This window comes from Pelophylax lessonae (assembly GCF_965119305.1).
Source record: "Pelophylax lessonae genome assembly, chromosome: 12".
NCBI lineage: Eukaryota > Metazoa > Chordata > Amphibia > Anura > Ranidae > Pelophylax > Pelophylax lessonae.
The window spans coordinates 149999782-150023566 of record NC_138779.1 but is presented as its reverse complement, the minus strand read 5'-3'; the positions used below and the strand labels follow the sequence as shown (position 1 = coordinate 150023566).

General features: G+C 41.1%; 1 protein-coding gene across 1 annotated transcript; it reads left to right on the top strand.

Moving 5' to 3' along the window:
- The first annotated feature begins 1410 nt into the window (after positions 1-1410).
- On the top strand, positions 1411-11089 carry LOC309568813 (uncharacterized protein). Its single transcript, XM_082274600.1, has 3 exons — positions 1411-1516; positions 4093-4222; positions 10292-11089. Exons 1-3 carry the CDS (start codon positions 1477-1479, stop codon positions 10881-10883), a joined length of 762 nt encoding a protein of 253 aa, XP_082130726.1. The 5' UTR covers positions 1411-1476; the 3' UTR covers positions 10884-11089.
- The last annotated feature ends 12696 nt before the right edge of the window (positions 11090-23785 follow it).

Genomic DNA, 23785 nt, shown 5'->3' with positions numbered 1-23785 from the left:
CTTTTTTTCTGTCTGAGCATTGTTGAGTTTTTCTTTCACTTCTTTCCTGGAGATGCAATGGAAAGTTAAAGGAAATTTCCCATAGTGAGACAGTTGTCATTGGTGCAAGTATCCCATTTTGAATATTTACTCTCACCTATTGTTATTGTGAGAATTCTAAAGTTCTGAATTTGCTGTCACATTCTATCTTGGTGACAATGATCACCAGTCCAAATAAAAGGGGGTGAATCTCCCCAAAGCAAAAAAAAAATCTATGCCGGGATCTAACACTTCAACACCCTATCCAAAACTTAAAAAAAACTTTACATCCATTTTAAGTGACTGTTATATATTAGGTACAACTTTATAAAGGTAGGTATAACATTAGGTATACCTATATATATTGGTTACCCATTGTTTTAGAAAATATAATTTGCTAAACATCTGGCATACATTGCAGAAAGTTGAATTTGTAGGTCGCTCCTCTATGGCAAACACTGAACATCGCTGAAAGATGAGAGGAGCTAAGTTAGGCAATCCAATAAAGAGTCGATAGACAGGTAAAAGAAAACTGAAAGGAAACAATAAAAGAACAAACACATTTTATATTTTTGAAGTGCATGAAGAGTAGAGTAAAAAAAATGAAGAGAAATAAACTTAAAAAATTAAAAAATTGTAGAAAAAATAAGGATATGTGTAGTTGGGTATCTGATTGTAATCAATCCAGAATTATTTGTGGACTTAAGCTAAGTGAATGATTCATTTCTAAAGCTCAGTGTTACTCAATCTTTTTTCAGTCAAGGCACCTTTTAAAATTATAGACAGTCTCGAAGCATCACATTCTAAAATGTTAAAAACGATTCTAATAGTTTTACATAATGCAGTAACATCCCCACATAAGACACCCAATGTTAGAGGTGATTTATTCTTTCAGAGCAAATACACTTTTGCACACTGGTACTGACTAGTATTACAATGTTTCTCTTCTTCCTCAATTTATCTCCATCAATCAGCTAATATGACTCCAGTGCTGAGGGAGAGGAGCAAAGGAGGGTCAAACAAGGATGCTGTGGAGGCAACAGGCATCCTCCTTATCAACTAATGACGTCATTGGTTGTTAGGATGCCAGTGTCTAGAAAGTCGTAATGGTACATAATGAAAACCCATGGCTTTGTGTAACTAAAAGGGTGGGTTTGATCCACCTGCTGGCTTGTATACAATGTTTAATACATTTTTAGGCATTTTGCCAAGGCACCCCTGAAGAAACCTCAAGGCACCCTGGTTGAAAAAGGCTGCTATAGATTACTACATTTTATAGAGCATTGTTACTCATATTGCTATATGGGGTTAGTGAGTAAATTACTTAAATTATTATTACTTAAAAAAATTACTGAAATGAAAGATAAATAATTACATATGTTTTGGAGTAAGTTTTTTAAGGCCAAGTAAACGTTTCCCTCTTGTCTGTTGCAGATTGATTGAAGTTCTGGTGCAATCATGAAGGTGCTGCTTCTGGCTGTGGTATTGCTCTTTACAGGTATAGTGACCCACTTGTTATATTTTCATGAATTATATTGTACCTTAATCTGAGCTTTGTTTACCATTACATTTTATTTATTATAGTAAATAGGCCACGGGGTGGCTATGCCCCCTAGGGTAACGCCTGTTTCAATCTGTAAAACGCTTATGAGAAAAACAAAACTCTCCTTTGCTTAATTCATTACCACCCACCTTTCCCAACACACAAAATCTAAGCTGGAATTAAAAGGTGTGGACTACTTGCTGTGCATCAATTCACCCAAACCATCTCAGTTTCATCTGGCTGTGGGCAGTGCCCAGGTTGGGACGGGGAGGAGTGTACACTCATGCCCTTGCAGGCTGCCAGAAGCATGTGCCGAAACCCAGGTATGGCGTTAAGGCAGCACTCTCTGTAATGAGCGACACTTCTCCAGACAGACAATGGTTCAATTCTTTCCATTTTATATACTGTACACTATGGATAACAGTTCCTCCATACACTTCTCTCCCTCCGTGCAGCATTTCTGAGCCGGTGCCGTGTGATGTGCACTGGACTCCACCAGCCCAGTTACCGGTCACCTCATTCCAGTGACAGTGATGAACACATTAAACTCTTGATTAAACTTGAATTCTAGGAAGCTCGACTTTGTACATAACCCGTGCTTGCTATTACCCCGAGGTCTCACTCATAAGTCATAAGCCCTAGTGGGCAGGGCGAAATGCATCAGTGGAGTGTGGCTTAAGAGGAGTTCCAGGCTGGTGCTGTTCACATTCTCCACCTGTTGAACGAGTGGTGTGCGATGTCTCTCTTCCCTTTATGCTTCACTGCTTTCTGGATAAAGCACAAGACAGCTTGCGCCTTACACTGCTATGAGACACTGGATTCTTTACAAGAATATCACTTTCAGCAGCACTAGAAGTGGTTACAAGGTTTTAAAGGGACCCATTGTTAGGTGTGCAATATAGGCCATTGGAATCTACTATTGCAAAATGCTGGAGGACCACTAAAGCTGGAGTGATGCCAACAAAATTTTACTATGGGGTCCTTTGATTTGTAGTTCCCCTTAATTACCAAAAATTACTTATTTTATTACTTTCCTTTTAGCGTTCATGAATGAAAAGAAATGAGTGCTAACGTTTCTTCTAATGTAGTCATAGGTACAATTTCTCTTACAATAATTTCATGAACTGGCCAAACAAAATGTTAGGAATCATAAAAAATGTTTGCTATCCATATAAAAGCCTCCTGTCTGGGATATATTATATGATTCTGGCACAAAGTATTTTTGATTTGCCCAGTTTTACCAATATCTTATAAAATATATTCCAATAGAAATACTATAAATGCAATTTCTCAACCTCCTCCATGGATCGCCTGGATGTCAGGCATGGCTCCCGCCTTCCCACTATCCAAGGGCATCAAGGTCTCTGCTATGTATTATATTGAACTTGCTTTATGCCTTATTGAATACAATGGCCCACTAAATGCCTTAGGGTCCTTTCACACGAGCAATCCGATCAGATCCGCCTGTCAGTTTTTTAGGCGGATCTGATCGGATCCCCCATGCATCCCTATGGGGCAGCGGATGTCAGCTGAGACATGTCCGCTGACACCCGCTGCCATTCGCATCCGATCCTGTCCGTGAAATCCAGACGGATGGAAACCCTATTTTCCATCCGTCCAGGGGATTGGATTGGATGAGAGCGGACAGGTGGTCCGCTCTCATCCGATTCCCTCATAGAGATGCATGGGGCTCTGACACCTCCACTTGCTGCTCCGTCGGTGGACTCCATTTTTCTCAGCGGGGGATCGATCCGCCAATCCCCCGCTGAGCAGGTGGATGGCAGCTCTGTCTCCGCACTGTGTGCGGAGACAGAGCTGTCAGGTCCCCGCTCTTCTCTATGGGGGATTCAGATGAGAATGGACCGCCTGTCTGTTCTCATCCGATCCCATCCAATCCACCAGACGGATGGAAAAAAGGTTTTTCATCTGTCCGGATTTGACGGACAGGATCAGATCGGATGTTTGCGGACATGTCTCCACTGACATCCGATGCCCCATAGAGATCTGAACGGTCCACAAGTGGGAAAGGGGCCTTAAGGATTCCAGAGGCAAAATATGTACATTGGTTCTTCATGCCCTAGCCATGTTATCTCACTCTTCTTCCTGCATTTTCCATAACCACAAATAAATGTAAAATTCCACACTGAATGTGTAAGACCAATTAAGTGGAACTAAACCCTCCTATCCTTACAGCCAATGAAGCTGCCATCTTAACCTCTATTTGATGGCTTCATTGAGAACACAAGCATTTATGGCAGTTATCTCTCACAACATGCCACGAATATAACTATTTTGTGAAACAGTTAAATCGATGAGTTTAGTCTCGCTTTAATTTTGGTGGACCTAAAACAACAAAAATGTTCTTACTAGAGTTTAAATATTACCTACCAGTGTGTTACTTATCTCAAAAGCTTCTATCCTAAATGGAAAAAAAACAGTTTTCATAGGACTGTCCCTTTAATTTATAGAGCTCATCATGTGTAAATTCATTGTTTCATACAGACACTTACAATATCTTCCTGGTTTTTCAGGGGCACATGGAAACTATTTATGGCAACAGGATAAACCACATGAATCCAACCTATGGCAAGTTGTGGAAAATGGTATTGCAATTGCAGCAGATGCATTAAAACATCTGGAATATTCGGAGATAGCAGAAAAGTAAGAGATTGCAAACAAATATGAATTACACATTGCTGGTTGATATTACATAGTAAAAAATAATAGCATGCTTCCAATGGCAAAAGTACCTTTAGCTAAAAAGACCTAAATAATACTTTATATAAAATTGGAGTTCATCCAATTGTTTACATTGGGTATACAGGACAGTGTTTATGTATTCTGGTATACAATTACCTCTAGAAGGTCATTTACCCTAAAGCCTAGTTTTCTTCCCCTCCTCTCCCCCACTTTTTGAAAAAAAATATGTTTACATTTTTTATTTTTCCATGGGTCTTCTACCAGGTCAAGTGACATCACTGGCCCTCCTGCTTCTTTTTCTTCTACTGTTATTGGAAAAGTTTTAAATGCTGCAGAGAATAGGGGAAACCTCTTCAGCATTCTGTGAGCCCAGAACAGCTTTAGTATGTACCCCCCGTTCATTCGTCCTTGACAATCTGGGCTCACAGGAAGTGGGTTGAATAACACTGGGTTGACTGTTGGACAACTGGAGCAGTGGAATTGAATAGAACAGCGATGGAGAGAGGGTGAGAAATACAGCAAAACCTGTTTTTTGTCTTAACCACTTTACCACCGGAGGATTTTGCTGTCTTACGTCCAGGCCACTTTTTGCGATTCGGCAACATGTGTGAATTTAACTGACAATTGCGCGGTCGTGCAATGCTGTACCCAAACGAAATTTACGTCCTTTTTTTCCCCACAAACAGAGCTTTCTTTTGGTGGTATTTGTTCACCTGTGCGATTTTGACTTTTTGCGCTATAAACAAAAAAAGAGCGTAAATTTTGAAAAAATAACAACATTTTTCACATTTTTTATATGAAATTCCCCCCCAAAAAAATGTAAAAATCGAAATTTTTTAAAATTTTTGGCCAATTTGTTTTCTGCTACCTATGTTTGGTAAAAAAAATCACAATAAACGTATTTTGATTGGTTTGCGCAAAAGTTATTGCGTCTACTAAATAAGGGAAAGATTTCTGTCATTTTTGGTGTTTTTTTTTAACAAGCAATGGCGGCGATCTGCGATTTTTTTTGCTGGACTGCGACATTGCGGCGGACAGATCAGACCCTTGACTGACATTTTTTACACTTTTGGGGGTACCAGTGACATTTCTATAGTAATCAGTGCTATACATATGCACTGTTACTGTAAAAATTACACTGGCAGGGAAGGGGTTAATTTTATTGGAGAGGGAGGGGTTAATGTATGCCTGGTGCTTACTAACGTGTGTGGGGGGAGGTGACTGAGTGACACAGGGACAGATCGGATGTTCAGCTATGCTGAACCCTGCAATCTGTCACTGTTTGTCACTTAGGAGATCCGCCCGCTTTGTTTACACAGGCGGGCGGATCTCCAGACTCGATTCCCCGACGATCGGGGAAGAGCGGCGGCGATCGCCGCTGCTCCTCCCCTGGCCCGACTCCCGCTGTGACTGAAAACAGCGGGAGCGCGCCCCCCAGAAGGAGAGGAGTCCAGCGACGTAGGAATCGAGCCACTTTGCCACAGTACAGTCCCAGTGACTGGTCGGCAAGTGGTTAATAAGTGCTGGGTGAATTCTTTTAAAATGTTATTTCAATTTGAAATTTGAAGGCTATAAAGGGGCAGTCAACCCAGAAGTAATACCCCAATCAAAACCCCAATCAAAACATGATCTTTATGTCAATGTTACTGGCTCTTATTATGCCCATTCACATGGATTTATTCCTACTCCTTTTGTTGCATTATCCATAGTATAAAATAAATCCAGATGGGAGAGAGGATAGTAGGCATTCCAGACTGGTAACGTAAGATCTTGCTACTGAAATCCCTTTAAAAAAAAAAACCACTGCTGCACATACAGAATCCAGAGTGCTAACGCGTTTCAGATTACAAAGCCTTCGTCATAGCATAAGCTTTGTAAAAAATGTATACTAAGAAGCATTCGAATTGCCGGCTACTATCATTATGGATTTATAACGTAAGCAGTCACTGAAAATAAAGGTTGAGGAACACTGATGTGATTGAGCATATCATTCACCAAACATGATTTATAATTAACCACTTCTGGACTGGAAGGATTTACCCCCAATGACCAGGCCATTTCTTGCAATACGGCACTGAGTTACTTTAACTGACAATTGTGCGGTCATGCAACGCTGTACACATAATAAAATTGATGTTCTTTTTTTTCCCACAAATAGAGCTTTCTTTTGGTTGTATTCGATCACCTGTGCGATTTTTTCTTTTTTTCGCTATAAACAAAAAAAGAGTGACAATTCTGAAAAAAAAAAAAAAACAATATTTTTTTACTATCTGCTATATACTATTCCCATTAAAAAAAAACATTAAAATTTGTATTCTGCTACATATTTTTGGTTAAAAAAATCCCAATAAGTGTATATTGATCGGTTTGCGCAAAGGTTATCACGTCTACAAACTAGGGAAAAGATTTATGTGATTTTATTTAATTTATTTTTTTACTAGTAATGGCGGCAATCAGCGTTTTTTAGCGGGACTGCGACATTGCGGCAGACAGATCGGACACCTGACTGACATTTTTGACACTTTTGGGGGGACCAGTGACATTACTTCAGTAATCAGTGCTAAAAATATGCACTGTTACTGTACTATTGACACTGGCAGGGAAGGGGTTAACACCAGGGGCGATCAAAGGGTTAAATTTGTTCCTAGGGGGTGCTTTCTAACTGTGGGGGGCGGACTTGCTGTATGAACACTGTGTTCCTAAATAAGAGGAACACAGGGTACCTGTGTTCATAATTGACAGAACAGCGGTCTGCCTTGTTTACAATGGCAGACCGCCATTCTTTCTCCATGGGAGCGATCGCAGGGGCCTGGCGGCAATCGTGGCCGCCCGACTCGTGAATTGGCTTCCCCTGTGGCGAATGGGTGTGCGCCTCCGCTAGCGGTTCCGCTAAGCAATGTACAGGTACGTCGTTTCGCGGGACAGAGCCGACCTGCCGCAGTATATGTACTGCTGGCTGTAGGCAAAAGGGGAAATTGATGTAATTAACAATAAAATTTGATTTTTTTTTTTTCTCAAAAGGGGATATTTAGCTGGATTTCTGAATGTTGTTAGAGTAAATAATTAAAGCAGATCATTAAAGTAGAACTATAGGCAAAACTTTTTTTCATTTTGGATAAAGCAAGGGAGGTTTATAACCTCTGTCAGAATTGTTTTCGTCATCTGTGTCCCATTGTGAAGATTTACCTTTACTTCCTATCCCATAGCCAAACCGGAAGTGGGAGGAAATCCCTGCAAATTAAAGTCATTCCGTGGGGACCCCCAGGTCATCAGAACTAGTGGCCCCATTGGAAGATTTCCCCTCTATTACTTTCCCGGGGACAACCCAAAATATGAGAGTTTCTTTTACTTTAATTTTCAATGATAATGGTAAACAGGACAAATATTGAGGGGGAATCTTCTTAATGGGGGGCAAAAACAGCAATAAAAACTGCAGTGCCCCCATTCTAATCCTTTTCCACTCTATCCAAATCTGAAAAAAAAGTTTTGCCTTAAGTTATACTTTAAGACCATGATTTTTCAAGTAGATCCACACCCCCATGGGCCAAATTCTCTGATGCAATGCGAGGTGTAAGTAGATTTAGGGATAGACAATAGAAAGAGTCATAGTGCTTTGTATAATGCACTTTTTAATAATACCAAAAATTAAAACACTTGCATGTTTTAATAATCAGGAATGCATAAAAAACGTATATCGTATAAAATCTTAATAGTCTATCGTGCCTTTGGTTCCATGTGTGCTCTATATTGGACCTATAAAAGATTGGATCCAATGTAACAAGATGGGAGTAGACCAAGCACATTTGGTGGCACAGCTTGTGGTGGATCACACATACCAAGCGCATTGACAGAAAGCACTATGATATTTTTCTACTGCTTATTCCTGAGTTTACCTATATCTGGAGCAATGGAGGAAGAATAATCCCTGAGGATGAGGAGAGACAGCCGAGAGAAAGAGAGGAGAGAGACAGCAGAGAGAAAGGAGAGACAGAAGAGCGAAAGAGTGAGAGAGAGAGAGCAGAGACAGCAGAAGGGGCTATAGGAGAGACAGCAGAGAGTACATAGAGAGAGAGAGAGAGTAGAGACAGCAGAGGGAAAGAGTGCTGAGAGAGAGAGCAGAGACAGCAGAAGGGGATATAGGAGAGACAGCAGAGAGTACATAGAGAGAGAGTAGATACAGCAGAGAGTACATAGAGAGAGAGAGTAGAGACAGCAGAGGGAAAGAGTGCAGAGAGAGAGAGCAGTGACCGCAGAAGGGGCTATAGGAGAGACAGCAGAGAGTACATAGAGAGAGAGTAGATACAGCAGAGAGTACATAGAGAGAGAGAGTAGAGACAGCAGAGGGAAAGAGTGCAGAGAGAGAGAGCAGTGACCGCAGAAGGGGCTATAGGAGAGACAGCAGAGAGTACATAGAGAGAGAGTAGAGACAGCAGAGAGTACATAGAGAGAGAGTAGAGACAGCAGAGAGTACATAGAGAGAGAGAGTAGAGACAGCAGAGGGAAAGAGTGCAGAGAGAGAGAGCAGAGACAGCAGAAGGGGATATTGGAGAGACAGCAGAGAGTACATAGAGAGAGAGTAGAGACAGCAGAGGGAAAGAGTGCAGAGAGAGAGAGAGCAGAGTAGGCAGAAGGGGATATAGGAGAGACAGCAGAGAGTACATAGAGAGAGAGTAGAGACAGCAGAGAGAAAGAGTGCAGAGAGAGAGAGCAGAGACAGCAGAAGGGGATATAGGAGAGACAGCAGAGAGTACATAGAGAGAGAGTAGAGACAGCAGAGGGAAAGAGTGCAGAGAGAGTGAGAGCAGAGACAGCAGAAGGGGATATAGGAGAGACAGCAGAGAGTACATAGAGAGAGAGTAGAGACAGCAGAGGGAAAGAGTGCAGAGAGAGTGAGAGCAGAGACAGCAGAAGGGGATATAGGAGAGACAGCAGAGAGTACATAGAGAGAGAGTAGAAACAGCAGAGGGAAAGAGTGCAGAGAGAGAGCAGAGACAGCAGAAGGGGATATAGGAGAGACAGCAGAGAGTACATAGAGAGAGAGAGTAGAGACAGCAGAGAGAAAGAGTGCCGAGAGAGTGAGAGCAGAGACAGCAGAGGGTGTGAAAGGAGAGACAGCAGATAATACAGAGAGAGAGAGAGAGAGAGAGACTCTGTGCATAGGTGGAGGAGGGATTAGTGTGATGTTAGGTTTCTACCCCCCAAGCGTTGGTACTTTTCCATGCTCACAGATTGGAAGATTTATGAATGAGGATGAATTTTTGAGAGGTACTCACAATGTGATTTAGGTTATAAAAACATCATCTACTAAACTACAAAAGCAACAAAATGGTGTTTTGAGGATTTGGTCCACAACCACTTTAAGGAGGTTGTGAACTAAGTGATTATTGGTGTATTTATTACTGGACTTATACAACAATATTGGAGACATTTTTCTACATATAATTGATGAAAACCTTTTTTGGTTGGTTGCATGTTTTTGTATTTACACTTATGATGAGGATTAATATATTGGGAGTGCCGCACTGTATTAATATATAGATATATGTGTATATATATATATATTTATATGATATATATTTCTATCTATCTATCTATCTATCTATCTATCTATCTATCTATCTATCTATCTATCTATCTATCTATCTATCTATCTATCTATCTATCTATCTATCATCTATCTATCTATCTATCTATCTATCTATCTATCTATCTATCTATCTATCTATCTATCTATCATCTATCTATCTATCTATCTATCTATCTATCTATCTATCTATCTATCTATCTATCTATCTATCTATCTATCATCTATCTATCTATCTATCTATCTATCTATCTATCTATCTATCTATCTATCTATCTATCTATCTATCTATCTATCTATCTATCTATATATTGTTGATAGTCACATATTTACTGCAAGCTGGTTGGTGATGTGTTTATATAATTTTTTTGCAGTGCAGGAGCAATATTATATTTATTTTTTTAGTGAAATTCCTATATAACTTGTTTCTTTTTTTCTTTGAACAGATTTAAACTTAAAGAGAAGCTGGAAGCTGCAAAAGATAACGCAGAACATGTAGAGAAGGTGCTTGAAGACTATTTTGATGAAATCTGGAAATCCTACGATGAAAAGCTGCATAAGGAATTCCCAGTCTTCAGGGAAAAAGTTTACCCTCTTTTGAAGGAATTCGATGATAATTTAGAAGAACTGGTCAAAAAATCCGTAAAGCAGCTTGTACCAGCTACAACTGATTTTTTCTCTGGATTAGGAGGAGAGATTAAAAAGTTTTGGGTCAGTGTTGAAAATACCGCTGAAAAAGCCAGGGATGGAGTTCGGGCCGAGGTTGAGAGTTTACGTACCAAAGTCCAACCTTACGCTGAAGATGTCAAAGCAGAGTATAACAAGTACAAAGAGAGCATGGCATCTGACTGGCAAGAGAAAGCCAAACAAATGAAGGAAGAGGCAGAAAAAGATCTGGAAGAATTTAGGGAAAAACTTCAACCTTATTTTGAAGAGTTTAAGAAACAAGTGGGCCCAAAAGCTGATAGTATGCGGAAAAATGTAGAAATTCTAATAAAAAAAATTCATGAATATTTTACCAGTGAAGAGGAAAACTAAACACAGTTTCAAATGATGAAGCCAGAAACATTTCCACTGTAGGTCTTTCTGATCCACTAATATATGTATTTGGAACCACAGCTCTTTCTTTACCATTGATTATATATTCTAAAATCCATCTAATCTATGTTACATTTTGACAGTTTCATTGCATTTCCATGTTTCATTGTAATGTTATATGGTCCCATATTAAATCTTCAACACTGGATGGAAACCAAATGTGTCTTTCCTATTAAATTACAGTTTGTTTTTAGATATGATTCAAATGCAAAGAAGACTCTTTAATGACTGTATATAAATTTTGCCTCAAATATACGTGAAACATGAAAAGTCCCATAAGCAAGCCTGGCGAGATGGCATCATGACTGGTATTTCCAGCAATGTGAGCCAATAGCAGTGGAAAATAAATGTCACATGGCTGAAAGGAAAAGAATGACTGTTATAGTAAACAACACATGAAATATAGTTTGGTGAATTGAGCCCATAATCTTCTGTCCAGGCCGGTTCATAAGGGGCATTTACTAAAATTGGAGCAGCTGTGCATAATAATCAATCAGCTTTTCTCTTCAGTGTGTTCAGTTAAGCCTCGTACACACGAACCGATTGTCGGCCGTAAATATTCGGCCGACGACCGATCGGCCGATTGTAGGCTTGTCAGTATGATGCTTCCGACAAACGACAGCGCATTTTCGGCCGAACAGAATCTGTCGTGCAGGGATTAAAATTTTTGTTGGCCAACACCAGAACGGCCGATTGTTCGCCAGTCAGTACAGAATTCGGCCGACAGACAGCAGATTTGCAAGACTGGGCATGCTCAGAAAAGAAAAAACACAGGGAAAGTTAACCATCACATGACATCACTTCTGCAGTCGGCTGTTGTTGGCCGACAAAATTCGTGTGCAGTCTTTTGCAGTTTTCAACAGACACGACAGCCCTGGACAAAAGACGGCCGATCGTTCGGCCGACGATCGGTACGTGTGTACGGGGCATTAGGCCCTTTCACACATGCGGACCGTTCAGATCCACCTGTCAGTTTTTTAGGCAGAGCTGAACAGATGCCCCATGCATCTCTATGGGGCATCGGATGTCAGCGGAGACATGTCCGCTGACATCCGATCCGATCCGTCCAGCGGTCCGTTCTCATCCGATTCCCCCATAGAGAACAGCGGGGACCTGACCGCTCTGTCTCCGCACACAGCACGGAGACAGAGCTGTCATCCACCTGCTCAGTGGGGGATCGGCGGATCGATCCCCCGCTGAGAAAAACGGAGTCCGCCGTCGGAGCGGCAAGTGTGAAAGGGGCCTAAAGCTTTTAAAATGAAAGACAGAAGCTGATTGATTGCCATGAGCATCTGATCCAGATTGTTGCTGCTTTTTTTGATAAACGTCTCCTCCCCAGATGAGTTGGGTGGAGGCATCTGCTGGCTCTCACTTACAGGAAAAGGCTGATTTTCAAAAGGCAAATAGGCTGTACACTTTGCAAGTAAAGTTGCACTTTACAAAGGAATTTGCCCAGAGCTTAATGAATGTGGTTGGTGAAGTGTCAATTTGCAAACAATACCCAATTACCTTCAAGCACATGATTGGATAATGGAAGTCAGCAGAGCTTCACCTCAATCACTGAACTCTGGGGCCAAATCACTTGCAAAGTGAAAATCCTATTTGCCCTCAGTAATTCACCCCTTACTGTCTAAAGTTTGCCATAAAGTATATGTAAACCTAATTACATTTAAGCTTTAACATATTAACCACTTGCCGACCGCCCCGCCGCAAATATACGGCGGCAGGCTGGCTTGGCTGCGCGAATTGCCGTACCTGTATGGTGATCTGCGGGAGTGCTCGCCGTCAGCGCTGCGCTCCCACCCCCCCTAGGCAGCGGGGATACCGATCCACGGGACCTGCAATCGCTCCCCACTGAGCGAGAAGGACGATCAGCTGTTGTAAACACAGCAGACAGTTGTTCTCTCTGAAATGATCACAGAGCGCCTGTGATCCTTCTATGTATCCTATATAGGAACACAGGTCTCTGTGATCATTTCACAAGCCCCTCCCCCCACAGTTAGTAAACACCCCCTAGGCTCACACCTAACCCTTTGATCACTCCTAGGTTAACCCCTTCCTGCCAGTGTCATTATTACAGTAACAGTGCATATTTTTAGCACTGATTACTGTAGTAATGTCACTGGTCCCCCCAAAAGTGTCAGTTAGGGGCCTTATCTGTCTGCCGCAATGTCACAGTCCCGCTAAAAATCGCAGATCACCACCATTACTAGTAAAAAAAAAAAAAATTATATAAATCTTTCCCCTAGTTTGTAGACGCGATAACTTTTGCAGAATCCAATTAAAATATGCTTGTTGGAATTTTTTTTTACCAAAAATATGTAGCAGAATACAAATTGGCCTAAAAGGAAAAAAAAAAAGATTTTTATATTTTTTTGGGGGGTAATTTTATATAGCAAAAAGTAAAAAATATTGTGTCGCTCCTTTTTTTGTTTATAGCGCAAAAAATAAAATTCACACAGGTGATCAAATACTACCAAAAGAAAGCTCTATCTGTGGGAAAAAAAGGATATCACTTTAATTTAGGTACAACGTTGCATGACCGTGCAATTGTCCATTAAAGTAACGCAGTGCCGAATGGCAAAAAATGGCCTAGTCATTAAGGGGGCAAATCCTTCCAGTCCAGAAGTGGTTAATGTTAAATGTTAATGTTAAAAGCCATTTCAATTCTTTAAAACCTGCACCTATCATTGCTGATTCTGTCATGAAGGTCCTTGTTCTGTTTCATCATTTTTAGGGTGGCAACAGAGGCAAAATGGTGTTCCTGTCTCCCATGTGTGCACCTTCAATTTTCACATTGTCAAACAGGATTCTGATGCAGGCTATGATCATTTGGTCATTTAAACAGGAATTACGCAGGCGAGGGCAATATTGTCACCATCCGGAGACCCGCTCTGAGATGCACTATATTACCAAAAGTATTGGGACACCTGCCTTTACTCTCTGTGCGGTGCAAATTTCAGCCATTCAGTTTGTATGGCTGAATTCGCACCGCAATCGCACTAAACACGCACAGGACCCTTTTTTTTATCCGCAGCAGAATCGGATCGCATGGTGGTTCACACTAATGTGATCCGATTCTGTGCGAACTTGCAGATCGCACTGCGATATGCGATCTAAACTGGGGGTGTTGTTAACTTTTAATTGGCACCCCCTGCGTATTGCATATGGCAGTGTGAACTGCTATGGCTGCAGATGCGATGCAGGAACATTCTGCATATTCGCAGCATTCCCGCATCACAGAAGTGTGAACCGGGACTAAATGCTGTTTCTCCTGACAGGAGAAAATCAGCGGTAAAAACTCACCTAAGCTGCATTTTTTTCAAACCTGTCTACCAGAGTTTAGCAGCATTTGGTGTTTGGGAATTTTTTTTATTTCATTGGCCAGAATTTTAACAAGTGCTAAATGTGCCTAGCATTTACATAGTTACATAGTTAGTCAGGTTGAAAAAAGACACAAGTCCATCTGGCTCAAACAATAAAAAACAAAAACCAATAAAGAAAACCCAACCAATCAATCCCATATACACAATCCTATACCTGCAGTTGAGCCAGAGGAAGGTGAAAAAACCCCAGCAAAGCATGATCCAATTTGCTACAGCAGGGGAAAAAAATTCCTTCCTGATCCCCCGAGATGCAATCTGATGTTCCCTGGATCAACTTTACCTATAAACATTAGTACCCATTTATATTAAGTACACCTAGGAAAGAATCCAAGCCTTTTTAAAGCAATCTAGTGAGCTAGCCAGAACCACCTCTGGAGGGAGTCTATTCCACATTTTCACAGCTCTTATGGTGAAGAAACCTTTCCGTATTTGGAGATGAAATCTGTTTTCCTCTAGACGTAAAAAGTGCCCCCTTGTCCTCTGTTTTGACCTTAAAGTAAATAACTCAACTCCAAGTTCACCATATGTACCCCTTATGTATTTATACATGTTGATCATATTCCCCCTTATTCTCCTCTTCTCAAGAGAGAATAAATTCAGTTCCTCTAATTTTTCCTCATAGCTGAGCTCCTCTATGCCTCTTATCAGTTTGGTTCCCCTTCTCTGCACTTTCTCCAGTTCCCCGATATCCTTTTTGAAAACTGGTGCCCAAAACTGAACTGCATATTCCAGATGAGATTTTACTAATGATTTGTACAGGGGCAAAATGATATCTCTCTCTCTGGAGTCAATGCCTCTGTTAATACAAAATTTAGACGTTTTTAAACTCGTTTGGCCTTTTGTATGCCCAAAACCTCCTCTCCTGATTGTGAATCTTCTGCATTCAGGAGAGGAGCATTTCACTGCCTCTAATCTCTGCTGCTCTGAACTCTGGTAAAAGCCTATGTGTGCTTTAGCTAGTTGAGTTCAGGGGCTTGCGTCTCTTAGTTCAGTCCGACATCGCAATAGCATTTGTTCTGACTCAAAATTATAATTTTTAATGTAATGAAAGAAGATATAATAGGACTGTAAACAGAGCCTATCCCATGCATTCAGATTTATACTAATTAGCAGATTACATATGTTAACTGAATTTTGACCAAATCTTCTATCACGTATAATTAACACGCAAAAATAACATAGGGTACCAAATTTAATTATGTATTACATACAACAAATCAGATTACAATAAGGGCAGTAACATGAAAGTTTGCTATTAATGAAAAGGGTACATGATAATCAAACTAATATATTACCAGGAAGGGAAAACATACATTGTATTCATTTAAGTATGGCACTCACAGGTATGTTCAACTACAACTGTTAAGATGAGGAAACAAAATAAAAATCACAGTATATAAATTAGGGATAGACCAATATGTTTTTTCAGGCCCGATACCGATACCAATACTTTTGCCATCGCATATTGGTATCGGCCGATATGGGCCGATATTTTGTACATTTAAAGTTTTGAAAAATTAAGACAATTTTTGACACAAATCTGGTACTGAACATGTTAATTTTTGTTAAATGCTTAATGGCTGGCTTGCTGGCACCCTGTGGTGGGTGGCTGGCTGGCTGGCACCCTGTGGTGGGTAGCTGGCTGTCTGGTACAGTGTGGTGGGTGGCTGGCTTGCTGGCACCCTGTGGTGGGTGGCTGGCTGGCATCCTGTGGTGGGTGGCTGGCTGGCACACTGTGGTGGGTGGCTGGCTGGCTGGCACCCTGTGGTGGGTGGCTGGCTGTCTGGCACCCTGTGGTGGGTGGGTGCTTGGCTGGCACCCTGTGGTAGGTGGGTGGCTGGCACAGGGGCTGTGGGTGGCTGGCTGGTACAGGGCCTATGGGTGGCTGGCTGGTACAGTGCCTGTGGCTGGCTGGTATAGGGCCTGTGGGTGGCTGGCTGTCTGGCACCCTGTCTGTGGGTGGCTGGCTGTCTGGCACCCTGTGGTGGGTGGGTGGCTGGCTGGCTGGCACCCTGTGGTGGGTGGCTGGCACAAGGGCTGTGGGTGGCTGACTGGTAAAGGGCCTGTGGGTGGCTGGCTGGTACAGTGCCTGTGGGTGGCTGGCTTGCTGGTACAGCACCTGTGGCTGGCTGGCTGGTACAGGGCCTTTGGGTGGCTGGCTGGCTCGCTGGTACAGTGCCTGTGGCTGGCTGGCTGGTATAGGGCCCGTGGATGTGGGTGGCTGGCTGGCTGGCAGCAGGCTGCTGTGGGTGGGTGTATGGCTGTGATACACTCCCACGAGACTAGTCCCGACTCCAGACGAGGCTGTCCAAGGCGAGGGAGGCGGCCTAAGAAGGCAGAACGATGTCACAAAAATATTGGCAATATTGGCCAGTTCCAGGGCCGAAATCGATATATCGAGGAAAGTGCATATCGGCCTTTCCCTAATATAAATCATCTACAAAAATGAATAAACATCAGAATCCCCATTTAAAGCCTTACAGTAAAGGTCAATAAGTAAAACTGAGTGTCTACCAACTGCAAAATCAGTGATTTACTTCTGAAATTCTCCTTAAGGGGAAACAACAATAAGAGAAACAGGGGGAGGGGGAAGGGGGAGGGAGTAAAAGGGGAAAGGGGGGACAGGGAAAAAAGCAATGGGGGGGAGGGGGGAAAAGTATAGGGAGGGAGAGGGGGGAGGAGGGGGTGTGAGGAAGGAAAGTGAGGGACGGGACACAACATACTTACAGACAAGATGAGGTCATGAAGAATATAACTTATATCAAAGAGTAGTACATGGTGCTATGAGCCAGAGGACAAGTGCATATAGAAAATGGTTATTTGACAAGGTAAAAAGACACACATCGGCTCTAATCATAATATGGTGTTGACACCTAGCTCTTCGATTAATTGGGTGAAAGTGAATCAAGGGTATAGATCCAAAAAGTCTCTCGTTGGCACAATTTGGCATCAGATGAAAGTTTGGGGATGGACTCTATTACCCAAACCTCCAATCCTGATGTGGATTTGTTATGGAACTCAAGGAAATGTCGTGGTACGCTATGTTGGTCGCAGCCCTCCTCCACTTTTTCTTAAAAAGTAATTCTACCATACACCTTATTTCTATCACCTTCCCAAGGTACATATAGACCCCCCGGTAGACCTATCATGGCTGCCATGGATAGCGTCACCAGCGGTTTGTCACAGTACATCAATGTATTTTTGCAGCCACTTGCCCAGTCCCTGCAGTCTTATATTAGAGACTCTATCCACCTATTGGAAACTCTTAGATCCATACTCTTGGGCAGATAGCTACCTTTGGTTGTCCCTGGACGTTAATTCCCTTTACACGTCCATCCCCCATGATATAGATCTGCTCCACTGCACCAGATTCTGTGTGCTCCAGTTTTAGTAAATCCCCCTCATTATGTTTACTAAGCTATAGCAGCATAGAATGGGTCTATGCAGGTAAATTATAGTAAACATGGTAATCCACAAAATTAGCAATAAGTAATTACAGTGGAAAACAAAAACAGAAATGATAATGAATGCTACTCCTCTGTACACATAATTCAATGCTGCCAAACATCAAGTCTTTGAGCTCCTTCTGCTTGTCAGCTCCCCCTGGTAGATTGAGGCAAAGTAGTGTTAACTCATTCAGGCTGAAACCTATTTAGAGACACAGAAAGCACTGCAACACAGTGTCCTAAATTGCTTTCTGTCTCTAGCAAGCACCTGGCTAAATATCTAAATATCCATAAAATATTCTTTCACTGCTGTGCAACAAACAAGAGTCTCACAGACCTGTATAAACCATATCTCCCAACCTTTTGAGATGGGTTCGAGGGACGCCTATTAGCAAAGTATGTAGGCATTGGACACACCCCTGCCATGCCCCCTTAAAGACAAATTAAACAAAAATTATTAGTTAAACCCACAAGTGCTTTTTTGTACCATCCTATTTCTTTAAATTGGCTTTTTACAAATGCAGCAATTTAAAATTTGGAAGAAAGGTTTAGCATAGGGAAACACTTTTTGAAAGAAAAAAAGTGCATTTTATATATAACTATATAGGTCAGACAAAAATTATGAGGAAAGAGGGACAGCGATACATCGTTCCAAATCAAGTACAGTCCCTCGAAATCAGGGACAGTTGGGAGCTATTTATAAACCTTAGTACTCTCATATTTTAAAAAATTAAACTCTTCCATCACATATGATTTTGTGTACACTGAAATTGGCGTAGGTATCTGCTGCCCTCATCTGTTAGCTGCTAATATCACAGTGTTATGTATATGTATGTGTTAAAACTTCCTGACTGAGGGAGGGCTTTGAAACCCCAGAAGGAGGAAGTGTAGAGAGAGACAGAGAACTCTGCCGCCTGATCTTATACACACAGGGGCTACTATTTCTGCTGTATTGTCATCCAGACCAGAAGCAGAGACTATTAGGCAATTATTCCTAAGTTCTAAATTATTACCCGCAGCTGCCCATAGCTTCTTGAGTGTGTATCCAAATCCTTATGACAGATTTATCTTTGTCCTATTGGAATTATCCCACAGGCCTGTGCTACTGTATGTGGTAACCTTCCAGTATATTAGTAGGTGATCATGGTTATTGCAACAGAGTTTACATGCAGCTCCTGTTATTTTAGTTAACCCTGTCTCTTCTCGTCCTGAATTTTAAAGGCTAGATTTAGATCAAGGCTCAATAACCAGCATAGGCTAGAACCAGGTTAAGCATTCAATGGCCACTTCTGGTAGGCAGTTAGAGTTTCAATTGCATGACATATTAGAAATAAGAACTAAGAGGCAGAGTAGATCAGTGACTCTGAATCCCAGTGCCCCCCACAGATTCTGCTGTGAGGAGCTGTGTTCCAGGTTGGTTGGAGAATTTTTGAAGAGTCTCTCCATCACCGATGATCTTGTCTTCAGGACTTCGACACAAAGACGGATGCAGCATCGCAATAAATCTCAGGGACCCCTGTAACTGAACTTTGCTGCAACATTCATCTGGAGGTATCTTTATTAATAACTATATCTGTCCAGGTATATGTGTACAATTCCACCAGGACTCTTGTTGATAATATCTATTTGTACATTGGATGTATTTAATCTGTGTGCACAATTTTTAGGCAAGTTGTATTTTTGAAGATTAATTTCATTATTGAACAACCACAGTCATCTTGGTCAATTCAAAATGTTAATTAACCTCAAACCTGAATAGTTAAGAAAGTAAAAGTGAGGTTTTTGCTTTCTTAGGAGCAGGGCTTTTCTTCTCACCTGAAGCACCCTACCAGCTCTAGGATCTCCCCACACACTGTAGGTGGCTCCGCCTCTCTGGCATTTACAGAAATCAACCAGTGAGGGTTTTGCCATCCACACTGCATCCTGGGCACCTGAATCTCCCTTTTACCTATCCTGCACTAAGTGAGAGCTGCTCAGGAGATCAGACCTGTGGGAGTCGTTGGGAGACAAGCTGTCACTTGTAAACACAGAAGTCGGACTTCTGTGTTTACAAGTGATAATGGTGACCAGGGATGTTTTTTTCTCGACAGGTTTCTTGCGATCCTGTTGACTATTTGTAACAAAATGTCTGATGGTTCTGTGATCACCCCCCCCCCCCCCCAACATCTTAGGAATTTCAAGAGTGCTGCATCCCTCTGAAAGACTTTTTACAATTTTAGATTTTTCAGAGTCAGTTAAATCTCTTTTGTTGGCCCATTTCTCCAGGAAAAAGGAGTAGAAGCTGCCTAATAATTATGCACAGCTTGATATAGGATGTTGATCTCCTTAGGCCACACCCTCCCTCATTACACAAATACACATCACCTGCTATGCTTAAATCCAATAAGCATTCAAGTTTATACAGCTTGGGGTTGAACAATATCCATAAAAATGATGATTTGGTCAAATTACTCACAAAATACTCACTTGCCTAATAATATAATAATTGTGCACACACAGTGTATTATTATAAATCTTTTTTTTATAGAAAGCTTGTATTATTTCCATATTTGTGTATATTTAAATACTTTCAGTTAATGTTATATGCATGTTGCATTAGTTCCCCTGCTTCCAATTGCTTTGATTAGATTACTATTTAAAGATCAACTTCAGGCTTCTTCAGAAAAATTTATAAGCCAGCAGCTACAAATACTGTAGCTGCTGACTTTTAATATTAGGGCACTTACCTGTCCAGGAATCCAGTGGGGTCTTTGCCCGAGCCAATTTTTAAATTGGCAATCAGGTGCTGTTGCTGCCATCTTGACTAGCCAGTTTCCTACTGCATATGTGCATCTATCATTACCCTTCCCAAAAGAGAACTGCAATATAAAGAGCGCTAACACTTTGTATGAGGCTATCTAAAGATGTATTTCATTAACACAGTCAGATGCTGTTAAGACAATAAACACTTCAGTCAGATGTATGTATGTAAAGTACAAATATATATATATATATATATATATATATATATATATATATATATTCTTCTGGGAAGGCTGTACACAAGCTATAGGAGTGTGTCTATGGATGGTAATGTTTGACCATTCTTCCAGACGCACATTTGTGAGGTTAGGCACTGATGTGGACAAGAAGGCCTGGCTCGCAGTCTCCGCTCTAATTCTTCCCAAAGGTGTTCTATTGGGTTGAGGTCAGGACTCTGTGCAGGCCAGTCAAATTCCTCAACCCTACACTCGCTCATCCATGTCTTTATGGACCTTGCTTTGTGCACTGGTCCAAATCATTTGGTGGAGGGGGGATTATGGTGTAGGATTGTTTTTTAGGGGTTGGGCTTGGCCCCTTAGTTCCAGTGAAGGGAACTCTTAAGGCGTTAGCATACCAAGAAATTTTGGACAATTTCATGCTCCCAACTTTGTGGGAACAGCTTGGGGATGGCCCCTTCCTGTTCCAACATGACTGTGAACTAGTGCACAAAGCAAGGTCCATAAAGACAGGGATGAGCAAGTTAGGGGTGGAGGAACTTGACTGGCCTGCACAGAGTCCTGACTTCTACCTGACAGAACACCTTTGGGATGAATAAGAGCCCTATGGACTAAGACTGTGATGCCAATTAATGTTCATGTGCGTGTAAAGGTAGGCATCCCAATACTTTTGGTAATATAGTGTATAGGTATATATGTATGTATATATATATATATATATATATATATATATATATATATATATATTGCAGAAGTCTGTAATGTACAATAAACTGTTTATGTACAATTTACTGTTTATGGTTTGAGAGTCTGTAATGTACAATATAGTGTATAATTTTTTAGGTATGTAATGTACAATATAGTGTAATGAAAATGGAGGGCGGTCATAAAATGTACCCGACCCTCCATATATGGGGCCATGGCAGGACAATAGTTGTCAAGGCTATTTAATAAAAAAAAAATGATATCCATAAATTGTCGTTAGTAATACTTACCTATAAATTGGTTCAATTTAAAGCAAACTGTCCTGTTGGCACGAGTGGTTGCCTATATAAAGAAGAGAAAAAATTGTTAAAGTCAGTCAGTCAGCAGGAGCAGAGGAAGAAGAATTGTCCTTTCTTACCTGGCTATGGAGTCCTTGCTGCGGAGGTTGATGGAGCAGGCCGGTGGTGACGATGGGGAAGCCTGGATGCTGAGATACATTTCTCTCTCTTCTCTATTCAAGTTCCCGGTACCGGCAATTCGTCTGCCATCTTCGTCTCTTCTTGATGATGCAGTTCCTCCTCCGGATGACCTATCCGCTGACGACACTTCCTCCCTTCACGGTCGACGAATGGATGCCGCCGCTTTGAATGACCCTGGTGACCATATCTGCTTTCGTCACATCCGACCGGCTTCTGTTGCCGGAAACACCGACGGAGGCCATGTACGGAGGGTCTGCAAGAGACCTGGAAGATTTATTTCGGCCACCCCTTTGGCAACGAGCATCTCTAAGGGAAATGCAAAAAAGAAAAAAGGTACTTTTTTACGAACAAGAATACTGTTGCCATTGACTCTAACAATATTGCTTTTGAACAGGGGGAAAGTTCTGCTGAATTTCAACATGCAATGATACTGGTGGTCTCCCGTGCTGTCCCTACACCATCAACTCTGTCTGGACCCAGTTCAACGGTTCCTGCACCTCCTCAACAGGCCTCAACTGCTGCTCCTGTGGTCACTTATGACGCAGTTACTGGAGGCGAGCCATGTAATAATGCAGTTTTGCAGGATTTTGTGAATTTATTATCCTCTTTTTGTTCAAAATTATTGCATGCTAGTACTCATAATGATATTGTTAATGTTGCTACTAATACTTCAGCGGTTATCTCTCCTGCTGTTCTTAATTCAGTGCCTCCTTTAACTACAATTTGGGGTAGTGATTTAAATTCCACTTCCTTGAATCCTTGTTTACAAAATGTTGATGTTAATGTCCCTATATTGCCTTCTACAAGTGTTGTACCTCTGACTTCTTCATTGGTCCCTGAAACTTGTTTTAAGAAGGTGCTATATTGTAAGCTATCTCCTTTGGGTTTCCATTTAAAGGAAACCATTAAAGAAAAAAATTGGAGGGGAGAATACATTGACTTGTTATCATTATTGCCAAATAGTAAACCTTCTAAATTTTATAACAGGGATGGTGACAAGTTTGGGGATGATAAGTCTAGATCTATTCCTCGTACTTTTAATAATTGGCTGCAAGCATTTTGCATCTTTGCTAGTATATTGGGGGGAAAACAACCTCAATTATGTAGTGGCCTCTTTCAACATCTAAAAATTATATTAGAGGCTTATAAAAATTTTCCAGGTTTATCTTGGTTTTCCTATGATGAATCATTTCGTCAGAAATTGTCCATTCATACATCTTTAAAATGGGGTGTTAAAGATGTTGGCCTGTGGCTTTATTTGGTTTTGACTCAAAAACGGATTCCATCTCATAAAATTGGTAATTTTGGACAACTTTGTAAAGGAGTTTGCTTTAGTTTTAATGAGGGACAATGCAAATGGCCTAATAATTGTAAATTTAAGCACGAATGTTCACATTGTGCAGGTACTAATCCTGTTTCAAGATGTTTCAAAAAAATCGCTTTTCTTTCTTCACAACCTAACAGAGAGCAGCTTTTTTAGCAACTGAATCTGTTTTTTTTTTCAGTATATGAATCTTTATTATTTAAATGCGCTTTTTGTTATTTTGGCGATTTTTGGATATCAGAATTGTTGGCTTCCAGTTCTAAGGCCAAAACTGGTTTATATCTTTCTGATGTATCTATTTCCAATGGTATTCTTAACATTTTTCTTAAAAAGAGTAAAACTGACCAATTGGGTCATGGTAAATTGATTTCTCTCCTACGTAGTACTGATCAGACTATTTGTATTGTATCATTGGGAGAGAGATATTTACTGTATGTCTTCGGCCTGTACAACATAACCAATTTTTCTTACATCAAAATGGTATTCCTCTGACGATTTTTCAATTTGGAGCAGTATTAAAAAAA

What these genes read in the sequence shown, in the direction of transcription:
- LOC309568813 (XM_082274600.1), top strand. Translation starts at nt 1,477, where the DNA reads ATGAAGGTGCTGCTTCTGGCTGTGGTATTGCTCTTTACAG. An exon ending in TGTGGTATTGCTCTTTACAG is followed by an intron (nt 1,517 to 4,092) that starts GTATAGTGACCC and finishes CTGGTTTTTCAG; the next exon opens with GGGCACATGGAAACTATTTA. An exon ending in TATTCGGAGATAGCAGAAAA is followed by an intron (nt 4,223 to 10,291) that starts GTAAGAGATTGC and finishes TTCTTTGAACAG; the next exon opens with ATTTAAACTTAAAGAGAAGC.